Below are 16958 nucleotides of genomic sequence, written 5' to 3'. Positions count from 1 at the left end.
TATTATGTAAAGGGACCACCTTGGCCTTCTTAATGGCCTATTGACAAAGTGTGGATGGGCAGGAAGCTACAGGCAGCTATTCTGTCTTTTAAAACGTGTTTCTTTCTTTTCACATCCAGAGAAATATTCTGCCTTTTTTCAATATTTCCTAGGATATTTCATTTTTTTTCTGGGAGAAGGCTGGGTGATAAAACTTCCTACATTATTATTACAATAAATAAATTCTACCAATGAAGGCACATCAACACGTGCGCGAGAACCTGGAGGCCCCTATCCACGTCTGCGAATAAGCGAAAGGCTCTCTTGCAAAGGGAAGCCGGCGAAAAAGCGAGCTTAAGCCAGTGTTTCTCAACCTTGGCGACTTGAAGTCCTGTGGACTTCAACTCCCAGAATTCCCCCAGCCAGCAGAGCTGGCTGGGGGAATTCTGGGAGTTGAAGTCCACAGGACATCAAGTCGCCAAGGTTGAGAAACCCTGGCTTAAGCAACCTGCATTAGCCTCTAGCCATTCCGGCACTACATTTCCCATCATACATCGCGACGGCGGCGCATGCGACGGCTTGCGATTCTACTCCGCCCCACTTCCCAACACGTGGGAAGCATCGAAAGAAAGATCATCCGGGGCAGAATGCTGCGGAGAATAGTGGTGAGGGCATAAATGCACGTGTAGAAGGCTTTGCGGGGGCGGGTCGCAGTTGGCGATGACCCGGGGCGGGGGGGGGGTTGGAGTGGGAGATAAAGATATTTGGTGCGAGGCATTCCCCCTCCTTAGACTTATCGAAGTACTCTGGGAAATAAGAAACGGCATTTAAGTAATTGCATATACGCATTTAAACCAACCAAATCTCACTCTCCCCAACAACTGCTTTCCAAGTATTACTGGCCAGAATACTTTCTGAAAACCAGAAGCAGGATAGGAAATGGATCTTTTCCCACTCCAACCCACCCCCCTGACCCCCGTAGTCAAATACACTGGATGGGTATAGTCCTATTCCAATTTATGCTGGGTTACATGTTATAAAAACGGGTGCATACTTTTCCCCTGCAGCTTTCTGTAGTTTTGTTTAATCGCTTGCTTTTTGTTGGCAGCATTTGGTCATAAGGGCGCAAGAAAGTGTTTTATTCCCTGTCTTGAAATTACACCTCTTCCAAGGATACAATGCGATTAGAGGTTGATCATTATGCAGATAGATCAGTGTTTCTCAACCTTGGCAACTTGAAGATGTCCGGACTTCAACTCCCAGAATTCCCCAGCCAGCGAATGCTGGCTGGGGAATTCTGGGAGTTGAAGTCCGGACATCTTCAAGTTGCCAAGGTTGAGAAACACTGACTGGCTGGGGAATTCTGGGAGTTGAAGTCCGGGCATCTTCAAGTTGCCAAGGTTGAGAAACACTGACTGGCTGGGGAATTCTGGGAGTTGAAGTCCGGGCATCTTCAAGTTGCCAAGGTTGAGAAACACTGACTGGCTGGGGAATTCTGGGAGTTGAAGTCCGGACATCTTCAAGTTGCCAAGGTTGAGAAACACTGACTGGCTGGGGAATTCTGGGAGTTGAAGTCCGGGCATCTTCAAGTTGCCAAGGTTGAGAAACACTGACTGGCTGGGGAATTCTGGGAGTTGAAGTCCGGGCATCTTCAAGTTGCCAAGGTTGAGAAACACTGACTGGCTGGGGAATTCTGGGAGTTGAAGTCCGGGCATCTTCAAGTTGCCAAGGTTGAGAAACACTGACTGGCTGGGGAATTCTGGGAGTTGAAGTCCGGGCATCTTCAAGTTGCCAAGGTTGAGAAACACTGACTGGCTGGGGAATTCTGGGAGTTGAAGTCCGGACATCTTCAAGTTGCCAAGGTTGAGAAACACTGACTGGCTGGGGAATTCTGGGAGTTGAAGTCCGGACATCTTCAAGTTGCCAAGGTTGAGAAACACTGACTGGCTGGGGAATTCTGGGAGTTGAAGTCCGGACATCTTCAAGTTGCCAAGGTTGAGAAACACTGAGATAGATGACAATATTTCCTACTTAAGACTGCCTTTTCTCAACCGTCACTGTGCAGATGAGAATTATGGGAGTAATTCGATGTACTTCTGAATCATGTCAGATTATTCTTACAGTACGTCTGTCTTGATTTTATACGCTGTCGTCCTTCTCAAAAAATACCTTTCTGCCCTTCTAGATAGTAGGACAGAGTTATACTGATAGATTAGAGTTACTTTGGTAAGTCAGGTGGCAAATAAATTGATTTAAAACAGCGCATTAAGTTTTCTAGGTAAAAACAATCCAGAGAACTAATGTTTTGCTTAGCTCTTTGATGCCTTTTCACTCAGGCAAGGTATTTTGCTCCCCTTACTTTCAGGATGTGAATTTGTGTTTGTATATACCTGTAGATAGAGGCGGCAGGTGATAGGTTTTTTTGTTAACAACTTTTGAGAAAAGGACCCAACTAGGAATGAGAACCAGTCTGAGATGATAGATCAAAAATGGTAGACAAATGACAATGTATTTTAACTACTCACTCTTCTTCCTAGCACCCGATACGGCTGGGATGCCACCGGCTCTCTTTGTCCCGGAAGCTCCATCAAACTCCCCGGAGTTACATTCCTCTCATCCCTATTGTAGTGGAACAGACGGTAAGTGGGTATCATTTTCTAAATATGATAAAGGAAGCAGGCAGGAAACTGGCAGGTAGCATTTAATTTCAGGCACATGGTAAGTCTTTGGGCAAAAGGGGAAGAGTTGAAGCATGGTGTGGACACATCAAGGCAAAATTAATGGAGAACTAACTTGAAAACTTTTCAGAAAATTCATTATTGCAGATAGATCTGTCAGTCGAATTCCTTTTATATTCCTTGATGAACTGTTCCTTACTAAATGATGAGATAAATTATTGCCTATGTATTTTGCCTTCTGTTGCCTTTCACAGTTATGAAAAGAAGAGTCATGAATGAAACATCCAGTTACCAAGATGACCGAAAATGCACTAACTCTGCTTAAGAATCCTTGATAGTTAGAGGAAGAGTGGGAAGCAGAGGAGAGAAGAAAGATAGGAAGAGAGGGACAGGAGAGAGGGTGAGGGGGGAAGATGAGGTGTATAAGGAGGAGTGGTAAGGGGAGAGAGGAGAAGGAGAAAGGAAGGGGAAGTAGAGTAGAAAATGATGGAGGGAAGACAGGATGTAGAAGAATGGGAAGCAGAGGAGAGAAGAAAGATAGGAAGAGAGGGATAGGAGAGAGGGTGAGGGGGGAAGATGAGGTGTATAAGGAGGAGTGGTAAGGGGAGAGAGGAGAAGGAGAAAGGAAGGGGAAGTAGAGTAGAAAAGGATGGAGGGAAGAAAGGATGTAGAAGAGTGGGAAGCAGAGGAGAGAAGAAAGATAGGAAGAGAGGGACAGGAGAGAGGGTGAGGGGGGAAGATGAGGTGTATAAGGAGGAGTGGTAAGGGGAGAGAGGAGAAGGAGAAAGGAAGGGGAAGTAGAGTAGAAAATGATGGAGGGAAGACAGGATGTAGAAGAATGGGAAGCAGAGGAGAGAAGAAAGATAGGAAGAGAGGGATAGGAGAGAGGGTGAGGGGGGAAGATGAGGTGTATAAGGAGGAGTGGTAAGGGGAGAGAGGAGAAGGAGAAAGGAAGGGGAAGTAGAGTAGAAAAGGATGGAGGGAAGAAAGGATGTAGAAGAGTGGGAAGCAGAGGAGAGAAGAAAGATAGGAAGAGGGACAGGAGAGAGGGTGAGGGGGGAAGATGAGGTGTATAAGGAGGAGTGGTAAGGGGAGAGAGGAGAAGGAGAAAGGAAGGGGAAGTAGAGTAGAAAACGATGGAGGGTAGAAAGGATGTAGAAAGGGGGAGGAGAGGGGGAAGAAAGAGTCGGATAAGGTATAAATATGGTGTATGGAGAGCAGAAGAGCCAATAACGGTTTTTTTTTCCTCTTTGGTAGTTGATGGTAAGATGAATTGATGTAATTACTTAATAATACAACATGATATTGACTGTGTAATAGTATACATGTGATTATATGCTATGAAAATGGAAAATAAAAAAAATTTCTAGGAAGAAAAAAGAACGAAAAAAAAAAAGAATCCTTGATAGTTCAAAAGTTCTGTTTTGATCATTTAACCTTTCAACTCCTTTATACATAGCTCCATTGATAACTTTCAGGGCTGATTAATTCTAATTCTATGTGAAGTATCTTACCTCAGTTAACCTGAGCAGCAAACAGTTTTATTTGAGGTAGTGTCAGAATCCTCTTGCAGAATATCAGAATCCGTCTCCATTCTTGTATTTGGAGTGTGCTTGTTCTGAACTTTAGTCTCTTTCAGGGCCGTGGTGAAAGAGCTTATGACATCTACTCTCGCCTTCTGAGAGAGCGCATTGTCTGTGTGATGGGACCGGTAAGTGTATGAAATATTTCCACAGTAGGCAGTAAGACCAGACTGTCCAATATATATATATATATATACACATACACATATATATATGTGTATGTGTATGTGTATGTATATGTATATGTATATGTATGTATATATATATATATATGTATATATATATATATATATATATATATATATATATATATATATGTATATATATATATATATATATATATGTGTATATATATATATATATATATATATATATATATTAATATAAATTTTTATTTTTACTACACAGACAACACATACACACAACAATTAAAAAAACAAAAGAAAAGAAAAAAAAGCATCATCACATACAGCATGTCGTTTGGTTACAAGTGTTTTAACATCCATATTCTCGAATAACATTTACCATCACAGATTTTTCATCTAGTATAACAAAATACCTCACTTTCATTGTACAGTATATGTTCAATTGCAATTAGTATGATTTTTTTCCAATCATAATTCCCTTACATTCTTGATTGTCTCTTTGATAACAGAATACCTTTATATAATCCCCATGTGAAAGAAAAAAATTTTTTACCAACCATTTATATTTATATATCACTATTTTCAATTATACATAATTCCACCAATCAACTATCAGGTATGCTTATGTTCATTGTTATCCTTGTACCTCATACCTTCAAACAGAAATCTTATTCCTTCATTTTTCAACAAAATATTCTAAATAGTCGCTACATATATATACCAATTTTTAATTATTCCCTTATTAAAATTATTTATCAACAACAAGTTATCATTGTAATATGTTCTTAAGGTTATACATCACCAATCCTCTATCACGTATACATAAAATAATTGTTATCCTTATCCTTTTTAAAGCAAAAAATTCTAAAGTATTCAATTCATAAATGTATCAGTTTTTCATTGTATCGTGGTTAATCTATTTCACAGCATAATTGTGTTATCATTTAACTCCTTCAGTTAAAACATGAGTAAAACATTTTTCATCTCCACGTTTTTTCCCCCAGCCACTGATAAAACAAGTCCCATATCTTATAAAATTGCTCGTCCTCTTCTCTAATTTCAAGTGTCAGTTTACTCATTTCAGCACAGTCCATTATTTTTCGAATAACTTCTTCCTGTTTTGGTATTGTTTCATTTTTCCAGTTATTTTGAGGAATTTGCTTATACTGAAGAATAGGTTTCTACTATTCATAAATGAAAAAGGTGTGGGTGATGCTTGCTGAATTCTGAGTCCCGAGAAATCTTCCTTACACCAACAGACAACTCTTAGGCTATTCCATAACTAGCAAATCCAGAGGAAATTATGCAGACTTAAAAAGTTTTGTATAAGCATATATAATGCAGGGTATGGAGTATTTTTAGCCACATTAATTTTTTTTAAGCTCTTAAGTACATGCTTTCCTTAGATAATTGATGTCCAATTATTCACTTTTTAAAATGTCTCTTGAATTTTAAACAACGTTTGCCTTTGAAAGCCCAAATCTGGGCCACCATGGTATTGGACCTGGGTACTTGAGAGACCGCCTGCTGCCAATCACCTCCACTAGACCGATTAGATCCCACAGATTAGGCCTCCTCCGAATTCCATCCGCCGGCCAGTGTCGACTGGCGACTACCCGGAGGAGAGCCTTCTCTGTGGCTGCTCCGACCCTCTGGAACGAACTCCCTGTGGAGATTCGAACCCTCACCACCCTCCAGGCCTTCCGCAAAGCCCTTAAAACCTGGCTGTTCCGACAGGCCTGGGGCTAAAGAGTTGTTGCCCCCGTCTCGAATGGTATGACTGTTGTGTGTTTTTAAATTATATATTGTTATGTTGTTGTTTTTTAAATCTTTTGTCTGTATCCCCCTCCCCGGTTCAAGTTGTGAGCCGCCCTGAGTCCCCTTCGGGGGAAAAGGGCAGCATATAAATATAATAAAATCAAATCAATCAAATCAAATCAACCATCTTGAAAACTTGTGTCTCTTTAGAGCAGTGTTTCTCAACCTTGGTGACTTTAAGTCCCGTGGACTTCAACTTCCAGAATCCCCCAGCCAGCTGGCTGGGGGAATTCTGGGAGTTGAAGTCCACGGGACTTAAAGTCTCCATGATTGAGAAACACTGCTTTAGAGGGATTGATTTGGTGAGAACACAAAAACCTGGGAAATTGAATTTACTACTCATGCTATAATCCATTGCTTTGTGTGATCTCTCTACAGATTGATGATGGTATTGCAAGCTTGGTCATCGCACAGCTGCTTTTCTTGCAGTCAGAAAGCAATAAGAAGCCCATTCATATGTACATAAACAGCCCAGGTAATGTTCAATGTGATGTTCCATTACTACAGAGGAATGCATTCTCCCCTTTCTAGAAAACTCCACCGTGTTAAGTTGCTTTCCAACATAATGCCCTCCAGGTGTGCTGACTTACAACTCTTGCTGTATCTCAACCACCACTGGTCATACTGGCTGGGATGTAATCCATTTGAAGATTGCCAAATTGGGCAAGGCCACCTTTAGTCAACACAGTTAACAAATTTTAATTAACGTTTTCTGTTCTGACACCCCCCCCCCCCCTTTGACGGCTCGTTAACAAACGCAGGCAGGCAACTTTAAAAGGAAGGCTTTTTTTATCAGTTTTCAGTTCAAACTGGCTTCGAGCCCAGAAAATAGCAATAGCAATAGTTAGACTTATATACCGCTTCATAGGGCTTTCAGCTCTCTCTAAGCGGTTTACAGAGTCAGCATATCGCCCCCAACAACAATCTGGGTCCTCATTTTACCCACCTCGGAAGGATGGAAGGCTGAGTCAACCTTGAGCCTAGTGGGATTTGAACAGCCGAACTGCTGAACTGCAGTCAGCTGAAGTAGCCTGCAGTGCTGCATTTAACCACTGCGCCACCAACATAAATCTCTGATAAGAATTCAAAACAAAAGCTCTTACAAATGCTGCAGTTCTTTCACCGTCTCCACGGGATCAGTTTTACATGAAAACACCAAAGCACTTGTCCAAGTGTAACAGGCCTAAATCACGATTAGTAATCCAACAATCTTTTACCAAACACGGAACACACGAAGGAACGTTGACTCCAGCAACTGGGGCGTGGCAGCATCCGTCCTTTTATCTCCAAACTTGCTTCTAATCACTCCCAGCTGGTCGGCCTCTTCCGGGTTCCGTCCACCAGCCAATGCCATCTGGCTACTACCCGGGGGAGGGCCTTCTCTGTAGCAGCTCCGGCCCTTTGGAATGAACTCCCCGCGGAGATTCGGACCCTCACCTCTCTCCAGGCCTTCCGGAAAGCCGTCAAAACCTGGCTGTGCCGGCAGGCCTGGGATTGATGAGTTCCCCTCCCCTCTCGACTGTATGGCTGTATGACTCTTGTGTATTTTAATTACGTGTATTGTGTTTGTATCCCCTTTTCCCCTTTTGAGTTGTTCGCCGCCCTGAGTCCCTCCCGGAGAAGGGCGGCATACAAATAAACTAAATCTCAATCTCAATCTCAATCTCAATGAATCTTGATCCCGAAAGAACTCTCAGCAAAACTGCTGAGTCACAAGAGTTTTCCCAGCATGGCAGTGATCTCTGTGATGGAAACACCAACAATTGTTATCTGTTTTTTTAAAGAGTACTTCCCCATTACCGTCTGCTTCCAGTCTGTTGTATTTCAGTCAAAAGAAGTGAATCCACTACGATCTTGTGTTTCCTGTTCTGCTTTAGAGTGCAGACTTCTTGCCGCAGAAAAATTGTGAAGTTGGGATTGGAAATGCTCGGCTTTCTGTGTACAAGTCATCGCTCCCCAAGGTTTAATAATAGCTATACCATGCCATAAACTAATCACATTGGTTGGTTTTGTAGAGGACACAGAAGCCATAAACTAACGTCTTTTCAGTCTGGCGTCTTGTACAAACCCAGCCATGTTTCAAGGCAAGCATGTTGTCAAGCCTGCAATTATATTCCTTTTAGAATTTTGGCCTGCCACACTTTCTCTTATTTCATTATGCTGTTTCATTAGTATAGTTGATGGGAGGGGGGAATAGACGGGAGTAGGATTGTGGAATGTATTGTTATCATTCTTTACTAGAAGCCAAGGTCATCCTTTGTCTCCGCACTTTTACACCTGACTGGAAGCAGCTGGGTGGAGATGCCAGCGTGGAAGAAGAAGATTGGACCATGTGACAGATTGTGGGTGTGGGGACCAGATCATGACCTTTCAACTGGGTGGGATTCTGATGTCATTTCCAGAATTGGGATTAACACAGCAATGTGCTAAGATGTCTGCTTTATTAAATTGGAACTTTAAGGATCATTTTGCCTTGGACTCTGATTTAATTCTACATGATACTTGGAACGCTGACGCATGTATTTAATTGTCACAATCTTTCTTTACTATGCTTTCCTTTACAAATAGCCCTTGACTTGTTTGTTTGTTTAGTGAACATTTGGAAGTTACAACAACACTAAAAAAGGGGGGGAACTGGTCCTCATCATAGTCATGATCGCATGATCAAAATTTGGGCAGCCGGCATATATTTAGGATGGCTACAGTATCCTAGGGTCAAGTGATTGCCATTTGTGACAAGGTCAAAGAGAGGAGCTAGATTTACTTAACCATGGTTATTTATTTGATAAATGTGGCAAAAATTGTGAGCGCGACTCACTTAATGACCACCTTGCTTAATGAAGAAAGTTCCAGTCCCCGTTGTGGTTGTAAGTTGGGAACTACCTATATTCCGTGACCCGTCAAAACCGCGGTCGACAAAAGCGCGCTCGGCGAAAGCGCGTACGTGACGTCATCACAGCGCGACAAAAAAAATTAAAAATTGAAATAAAAATAAAATTAAAGCAAGCCGATTCACATAAAGGTAAGGGTTAGGTTTAGGGTTAGGGTTAGGGTTAGGGTTAGGTTTAGGGTTACGTTAAGCATTAGGGTTACGTTTAGCGTTAGGTTAAGGGTTAGCGTTAGGTTTAGCGTTAGGTTAAGGGTTAGGTTTAGGGTTAGGGTTAGGTTTGGGGGGGTTAGGGTAAGGTTTTCACTTTAATTTTACATTTACCGATCACAGCGCGATGTTTTCGTCGCGCTGTGATGACGTCACGTACGTGCTTTTGTCGACCGCGGTTTTGTGGTGGAACCCCTATATTCTGCTTGTACGTTTTCTTAGCTATCTTCAAAACTGCTCAGGGGTTTTTATTTTTATTTTTGAAAATGTAGATGACTAAGGCTGTCCTATCCTTATCTGAGAATCACCATAATGGAATAAACTTTGTTCTCTCTGTAGGTGGTGCAGTGACATCTGGATTAGCTATTTATGACACCATGCAGTACATCCTGAACCCTATTTGCACATGGTGTGTGGGACAGGCAGCCAGTATGGGCTCTCTGCTGCTGGCGGCAGGATCACCAGGAATGCGCCATTCCCTACCCAACTCCCGCATTATGATCCATCAGCCGTCAGGTGGGGCCCGGGTAAGTTTGGTCTTGCTGCTTCCAATGAGAGATGTCTGTATATCCCCATGTAGCCATTGTGATTATAATCTGCACTTTAGAATAGAATGGAAGGTTCCACCCCAAAACCGTGGTAGACTAAAGCGCACTCGACGAAAGCGCGTACGTGACGTCATCACAGCGCGACGAAAACAGCACGCTGTGAGCGGTAAACTTAAAATTAACGCGTAAATCTAAACCTAGCCCCCCCAAACCTAACCCTAAACCTAATCCTAAGCCTAACCCTTAACCTAACCCTAAACCTAACCCTTAACCTAACGCTAAACCTAACGCTAACCCTTAACCTAACCCTAACGCTTAACGTAACCCTAAACCTAACCTTAACCTAACCCTAACCCTAACCCTTACCTTTATGTGAATCGGCTTGCTTTAATTTTATTTTAATTTTAATTTAATTTATTTTTAATTTTATTTGTCGCACTGCTGATGACGTCACGTACGCGCTTTAATCGGGCGCGCTTTAGTGGACCGCGGTTTTGACGGGTCACGAGAATGGAATAGAGCTGAAAGGGACCTTGGAGGTCTTCTTGTCCAGCCCCCTGCTCAAGCAGAGAACCTATATCATCTCAGACAAGTAACTGCCCTGGGGCAGCCCTTGAAGAGCATTCGGAGACTTCAGCTCGTCCAGAATGCAGCTGCGCGAGCGATTGTGGGTGCACCTCGGTACACCCACGTTACACCTATCCTCCGTGAGCTGCACTGGTTACCGATTGGTCTCCGGATACGCTTCAAAGTGCTAGTCGTCACTTATAAAGCCCTTCATGGTACTGGACCTGGGTACTTGAGAGACCGCCTGCTGCCAATTACCTCCCAAAGGCCCATTAGATCACACAGGGTTGGCCTCCTCCGGGTTCCGTCTACCGGCCAATGTCATCTGGCTACTACCCGGGGGAGGGCCTTCTCTGTTGCAGCTCCGGTTCTTTGGAACGAACTCCCCGCAGAGATTCGGACCCTCACCTCTCTCCAGGCCTTCCGAAAAGCCGTCAAAACCTGGCTGTGTCGGCAGGCCTGGGGTTGATGAGCTCCCTTCCCCTCTCGACAGGTGTGGCTGTTGGTTATTTTAACTGTCTGTCTCGTATTTGTATGTTCCCTTTCCCGTTTGAGTTGTTCGCCGTCCTGAGTCCCTATAGGGAATAGGGCGGCATATAAATAAAATAAAACTTCAAACTACTCCAGCCCCCCTGCTCAAGCAGAGAACCTATATCATCTCAGACAAGTGACTGCCCAGTCTCTTCTTAAAACCTTCCAGTGATGGAGTAGCCACGATTTCTGAAGGCAAGCTGTTCCATTGGTTAACTGTCCTCGCTGTTAGGAAGTTTCTCCTTAATTCTAGGTTGCTTCTCTCCTTGATTAGTTTCCAACCATTATTTCTTGTCCTGCCCTCTGGCACTTTGGAGAATAATTTGACCCCCCTCTTCTTTGTGGCAGCCCCACAAACACTGAAATACTGCTATCATGTCACCCCTAATTCTTCTTTTCTTTAGACTAGCCAGACCCAAAAGCTGCAGTTGTTCTTGATATGGTTTAGTCTCCAGGCCTTTGATCATCTCAGTTCCTCTTCTCTGAACGTTTTTCCAGTCTCAACATATTTTTTTGTAATATGGTGACTTAAAACTGGTTGCAGTATTCCAGATGTGGCCTTACTAGGGTTTTGTAAAGTGGCACTAATACTTCACGTGATCTTGAGTCTATGCCTCTGTTTATACAACCCAGAATTGTATTAGCTATTTTGGCTGCTGCTGCACATTGCAGGCTCATATTCAAATGATCGTCCGCTAGGACGCCAAGGTCCATCTCATAGCTACTGTTTTTGAGCCAAGTCTCGCCTAATCTGTACTTATATTTTGATCTTTCCTGCCTAAATGTAAAACTTTGCTTTTATTCACATTAAAATGCATTTTGTTGGATTGGGCTCAGTTCTGACCCCCTTCCTTGCTCGTTCACAAACAACAGCCAGACAGAACTTCAAAGGAAATATCTGTCTGCTTCCACTTACAGGGCCAAGCTACAGACATTGCCATCCAAGCTGAGGAAATCCTCAAACTGAAGAAACAGATCAATGTCATCTATGCCAAACACACCAAGCAGAACCTGGATGTGATTGGTGAGAACTTTCATTCCCCTCAACCAGCAGTCAACACTGCAAGAAGGGGGGGGGGGGGAGAAAGCCAGGCCTATGTCTTAGTTAGGAGCAGTTGCAAGTAGCTAAGTATAGGAAGGCCAACCTCCTGCCTAGATTGTTTCCCACTTTTAAAAGAGCCGAGGTGGCGCAGTGGTTAGGGTGCAGTACTGCAGGCCACTTCAGCTGACTGTTATCTGCAGTTCAGCGGTTCTAATCTCACCGGCTCAAGGTTGACTCAGCCTTCCATCCTTCCGAGGTGGGTGAAATGAGGACCCAGACTGTGGGGGGCGATATGCTGACTCTGTAAACCGCTTAGAGAGGGCTGAAAGCCCTATGAAGCGGTATACAAGTCTAACTGCTATTGCTATTGCTAAAAGCCAACGTTTTCAGATTGCAGTGTGATAGGACAGGAGCTCTTCAGCATACCACCTTCCATCTGTCTTTTGCTTGGCACCTAGGTGAATTTCATGGTTTGGGAGAGATGCCTTTTCTGCAACTAACAAAGTTCTTCTTTCCCCTTCTTTCCTCTCAAGAAATTCTCTCTCTCTACAGCTGCCCTAGTTTGAAGTCTTGCACGGGAGTAAATGTATATAGGCACATTAGTAAATGTACTTGTGACAGTGGTGGGTTTCAAAAAAATTCCTAATCTACTCTGTGGGTGTGTCCTCCTTTATGGGAGTGGCTTGCCGGCCATGTGACCTGGTGGGAGTGGCTTGCCGGCCATGTATTCTCTGTCTCTCTCTCTTTACTTTACTTTCTTTTGTCTCTCTGTCCCTTTTTCCTTTTTTTCTTTCATCTCTCTCTCTCACTTTTTCTTTCTTTTTTCCTTTATTTCTTTCTTCCTTTCTTTCTCTTTCTCTTTGTGTGTGTGGGTGTGGTGGGTTTCAAAAATTTTTGGAACCTCTTCTGTAGGTGTGGCCTGCTTTCTGGTGGAACCTCTTCTAACCGGTTCGGTAGATTTGACGAACCGGTTCTACCGAATAGGTGCGAACTGGTAGGAACCCCACCTCTGACTTGTGAGTTAATGATTATCTGTATTTAACCAAGGTCATGTGAAAATGTGTTACCTTTACAGAGGCTGCAATGGAGAGAGATCGTTACATGAGCCCTGTGGAAGCCCAGGAATTTGGCATCTTAGACAAGGTGCTTGTCCATCCTCCACACGATGGTGAAGACGAACCAGAGCTGGTACAGAAAGAGACGCCGCCTGTACCTACTGATTCTCCTTCCTCGGCTAAGCCCTGAGGAATCTGTAGCCTTGTTTAGATGCGTTGTGGCATCATGGATTATAACAGTGAAGTGGAAATGGGGCTGGTGGATCAAACTCAGCTAAAATTGCCAGGGAATGTCCATCTGACTAGCTCTTCTCTTGAGGAATCCTCCAAGGAAGCCACTTGGCAATGTTTGCAAAAGCTAGTCCCTTGACCTTTTCCCTCTGGGATCCAGTTGTTATCCCATCTTTCCTAATTCATGGTATTCTTTAAATAGATTTAAATTAAACCTTGACTCTTATGGTGTGGATATTCTTTATTTTTATTCCTAAATTTGAATTTGAATTTGATAACATTTATATGCCGCGCAATCCCGTAGGACTCCGGGCGGCTTACAATACAGAATAAAATCTAAATAAAAATATAAAGAAAAGAAAGGATAGATTAAAAAAACACACACACACACACCACGCACTAAAAGGGTTCTGTAGTATGTAAAAGCCTATCCTGAGGATTTCCCGCCCCATTCCTGGGTGTATTGCGTATAGCCAGTTTAAAAATAAACTTGTAGACTAAAACTATTCAGGTCATAAATTGCAAAAAAGACCAGTTTGTACACATAATGTCCACAGCAGATATTTTTTCCCCATCACATTAATTACCTTCATCAATTCTTCTCTACCTATTGGGCAGGTATCCCTTCTTGTTCTGAAATAAATCCTCAGTTGTTGTTCAAACTTCACTCCTACCAAATTCCTGTTCTGGTTGCAGTTACTGTATCTGCTTTACAATCCTCTTATCACAGGCCTCATGTAAAATAGGTATATTTTCCTATAACTGCAAGTAAGGCTTTTTTTGAAGCAGTGTGTGTTTATTAGACCCCCGCGCAGAGATTCTTGCGACTTACATAAGAATGCGGGGAGTTATGTAGGTGTTCACGGGAAAAATGAAAATAAACTACAAAGGAAAGTGGATTACAAAGGACTAGGATGGTTAGTTTCTTCTTTATTCCCATGGTATCAACCACAGGTATGTCAGTCCGTTGGCATACTTGTCATTCCTGAGTGATCACTGGAAAATAGTCCTATTTATTTGAGCTTGCAACGTTGCCTGGTCATACAGCACCTACTGTAAGAGTAAGCAGCTGCTCCTCCTAAGCTGTTATGAAAGGAAATCATTTAGTTGGAAATGATAAAAGTAAGTTGGGCAATCAACTACTAGAACCCTAACGTTGAATTACACACACATAGAGTGTTTATTCAGCAATAAGCCACTAGGTAAATTGTTTGGTTTCTGGTTGATATATGGTAGAAACTCAACTAGTTATTTCTATCAGTTGGCTATGAATGAAAGATTAACAGGATAATATGAACAAGGTTTTAGATGAATATTTGTCTTTGGATATATTACGTCAAGGACTTGCAAAAGATGTCTCCCTGACCATTTCCTGGCTATACCTACTTGGTCTCTTCTCTGGAGCAGGGGTGGGTTTCTTGCCCCGTTCCAACCAGTTCGGTTGGAACGGGGCCGGCGGCGTCCTCGTGCAAGCGCGTGGCGCATGCATGCGTACTAGCGTCTGTGCGATGCTCCAGCTGCTCCTGGAGGATCGCGCAGGCGCTATATGCGTCCTGCGCATGCGTGGAAGCGCAGAACTCGTCAAAACCGGGTAAGGAACGCGGGCGGGCGGGTGGGCCCTTCGCCGTTCCGGAAGTTACTTACTTCCGGGTTCACCGACCAACCAGTTCGTGGGGACCGCCGTGAACCGGTTGAAACCAACCCCTGCTCTGGAGGGTTGTCCAAGGGAAGTTTCAAGCTTTTCCAATCTTGGGCTCATGAATGTTCTTGGAGCATGCCCAATGTTTTTAATCCATTGATACCAGATTCAAAAAGCTGGATCTCAACAATTCGTACTGCAAATTGGGAAGTTTTAAGTTCTCATTTTGTGGATTTTAGTACCGTGTTTCCCCGAAAATACGACAGGGTCTTATTTTCTTTTTACTTACAAAATATGGCCATGGGCTTATAATAGGGGAGGGCTTATTGTTTTGGGGTTGCCAGGCGGCTGCTCCCTTGAAAACTGGCTCCCGAAGAGCCATGCACAGCCTCGGGCGAAGCAGCCATGAGGTGACCAAGCTCACGAGCTCACCACCCGGCAACCCTCCTCTCCAGCCGGGCAGAGCGCCATTCACTGACCTAGGGGGTATCACTAAGGCGCCAAGCCACATGGCGCTCTGCCCGCTCCCCAGCTCCCGCGACTTGGCACATTCGGGATACCCGCTAGGTCAGTGCATGGAGCGCTGCCCGGCTGGAGAAGGGGGTTGCGCGAGCGCCTGTTCCGCCTCCAGCAGGCATATCTGAGGTTTATTTATATCCCACCTTTGTTATTTGGAGAGAACGACTGTTCCAAAGTCACCCAGCTGGCTTTCATGCCTAAGGCACAGTGGTGGATTTCAAAAATTGTTGGAACCTACTCTGTGGGTGTGGCCTCCTTTGTGGGAGTGGTTTGCCACCCATGTGACCAGATGGGAGTGGCTTGCCACCCATGTGACCGGATGTGAAATTATGAATTAGTACTTAGGTCGGTCCAAGTAGCTATTCAGAAACTCTGGCATTGAAGCATGCAAGTCTTAAAGCTGTCAAGTTGCAAGATCCTTGCCAGTGGTGGATTTCAAAAATTTTTGGAACCTCTTCTGTAGGTGTGGCCTGCTTTCAAGGTCCATTGGTGGAACCTCTTCTAACCGGTTTGGTAGATTTGACGAATCGGTTCTACCGAATAGGTGCGAACTGGTAGGAACCCACCTCTGCTAAGGCAGGACTAGAACTTGCAGTTGCTTTGTTTCCAACTGGTTAACCACTACGCTATCTCGTCTTTCATTTAGAACAGTGGTTCCCAAACTTGGCAACTTTAAGCAGAGCTCTGCTGGCTGGAGAATTCTGGGAGTTGAAGTCCACAAGTCTTAAAGTTGCCAAGTTTGGGAACCTCTGATTTAGAACATCAAGACACTCAACACAACATTTCCTCTTTTTATTTTTTCCTACCACAACCCAGTGAGATAAATATTCAGCTCATCCTAAGAACCTGGGCCTTCCTAGTCTTATCCCCTGCGTGTTTTCGCTTACAGGTGGTCCTTAACTTACAACCACAATTGAGCCCAATTTTTTTTTGTTGCTAAGTGAAGCATTTGTCAAGCTAATTTTGCCTCGTTTTATGGCCGTATGTTCCACGGTTGCTAAGGGAATCACTGTTAAATTAGTAACATGGTTGTTTAGTGAATTTGGCTTCTCCGTTGATTTGCTTGTAAGAAGTCACAAAAGGTAATACATGACCCCAGGGCTCAGACGCTGCAACCTTCATAAATATGAGTCAGCTGCCAAGCATCTGAATTTTGATCACAAGACTATGGGGATACTGCAACTGTTGTAAGTGTGAAAAATGACCAAAGGTCACTTTATTTCAGGGTCATTGTAACTGAATGGCATTAAATGAACTGTTAAAAACTCAAGGGCTGCCTTGAGAATATACAATTTAAGTATAAACTTAAATAGGCCAAAGGAATAAATATAAAAGCATAGTTGATTTTGATTGTTTAATATGCCGTGTTAATAGAGTTAGAGAAACATGTAACGGTAAGGAAAACATGAAAACTTTTGGCCTGGGGAACACCAGGTTTTAATACAGTCAAGGGTGGATTGAGAGAAAAATAGGACATTGGAGAAAAGATAAAGGAAAGGAAAGAATGAAAAAAAAAATGACTACT

At 43.4% G+C, this 16958-nt stretch overlaps 1 protein-coding gene across 1 annotated transcript; it reads left to right on the top strand.

The window, feature by feature from the left end:
• Positions 1-568: 568 nt before the first annotated feature.
• On the top strand, positions 569-13506 carry CLPP (caseinolytic mitochondrial matrix peptidase proteolytic subunit). The gene is made up of 7 exons (XM_032212290.1): positions 569-644; positions 2517-2618; positions 4297-4368; positions 6583-6679; positions 9641-9828; positions 11866-11971; positions 13065-13506. Exons 1-7 carry the CDS (start codon positions 627-629, stop codon positions 13232-13234), a joined length of 753 nt encoding a protein of 250 aa, XP_032068181.1. The 5' UTR covers positions 569-626; the 3' UTR covers positions 13235-13506.
• The last annotated feature ends 3452 nt before the right edge of the window (positions 13507-16958 follow it).

This window comes from Thamnophis elegans, chromosome 2, assembly GCF_009769535.1.
Source record: "Thamnophis elegans isolate rThaEle1 chromosome 2, rThaEle1.pri, whole genome shotgun sequence".
Lineage (NCBI taxonomy): Eukaryota > Metazoa > Chordata > Lepidosauria > Squamata > Colubridae > Thamnophis > Thamnophis elegans.
The sequence above is the reverse complement of the archived record's forward strand: the minus strand, read 5'-3'. Positions and strand labels throughout refer to the sequence as shown.

Excerpts from the sequence above, each read along its gene's own strand:
- CLPP (XM_032212290.1), top strand. Across the intron at positions 6,680-9,640 it reads TATGTACATAAACAGCCCAG|GTGGTGCAGTGACATCTGGA; the intron begins GTAATGTTCAAT and ends TTCTCTCTGTAG. Across the intron at positions 9,829-11,865 it reads AGCCGTCAGGTGGGGCCCGG|GGCCAAGCTACAGACATTGC; the intron begins GTAAGTTTGGTC and ends TTCCACTTACAG.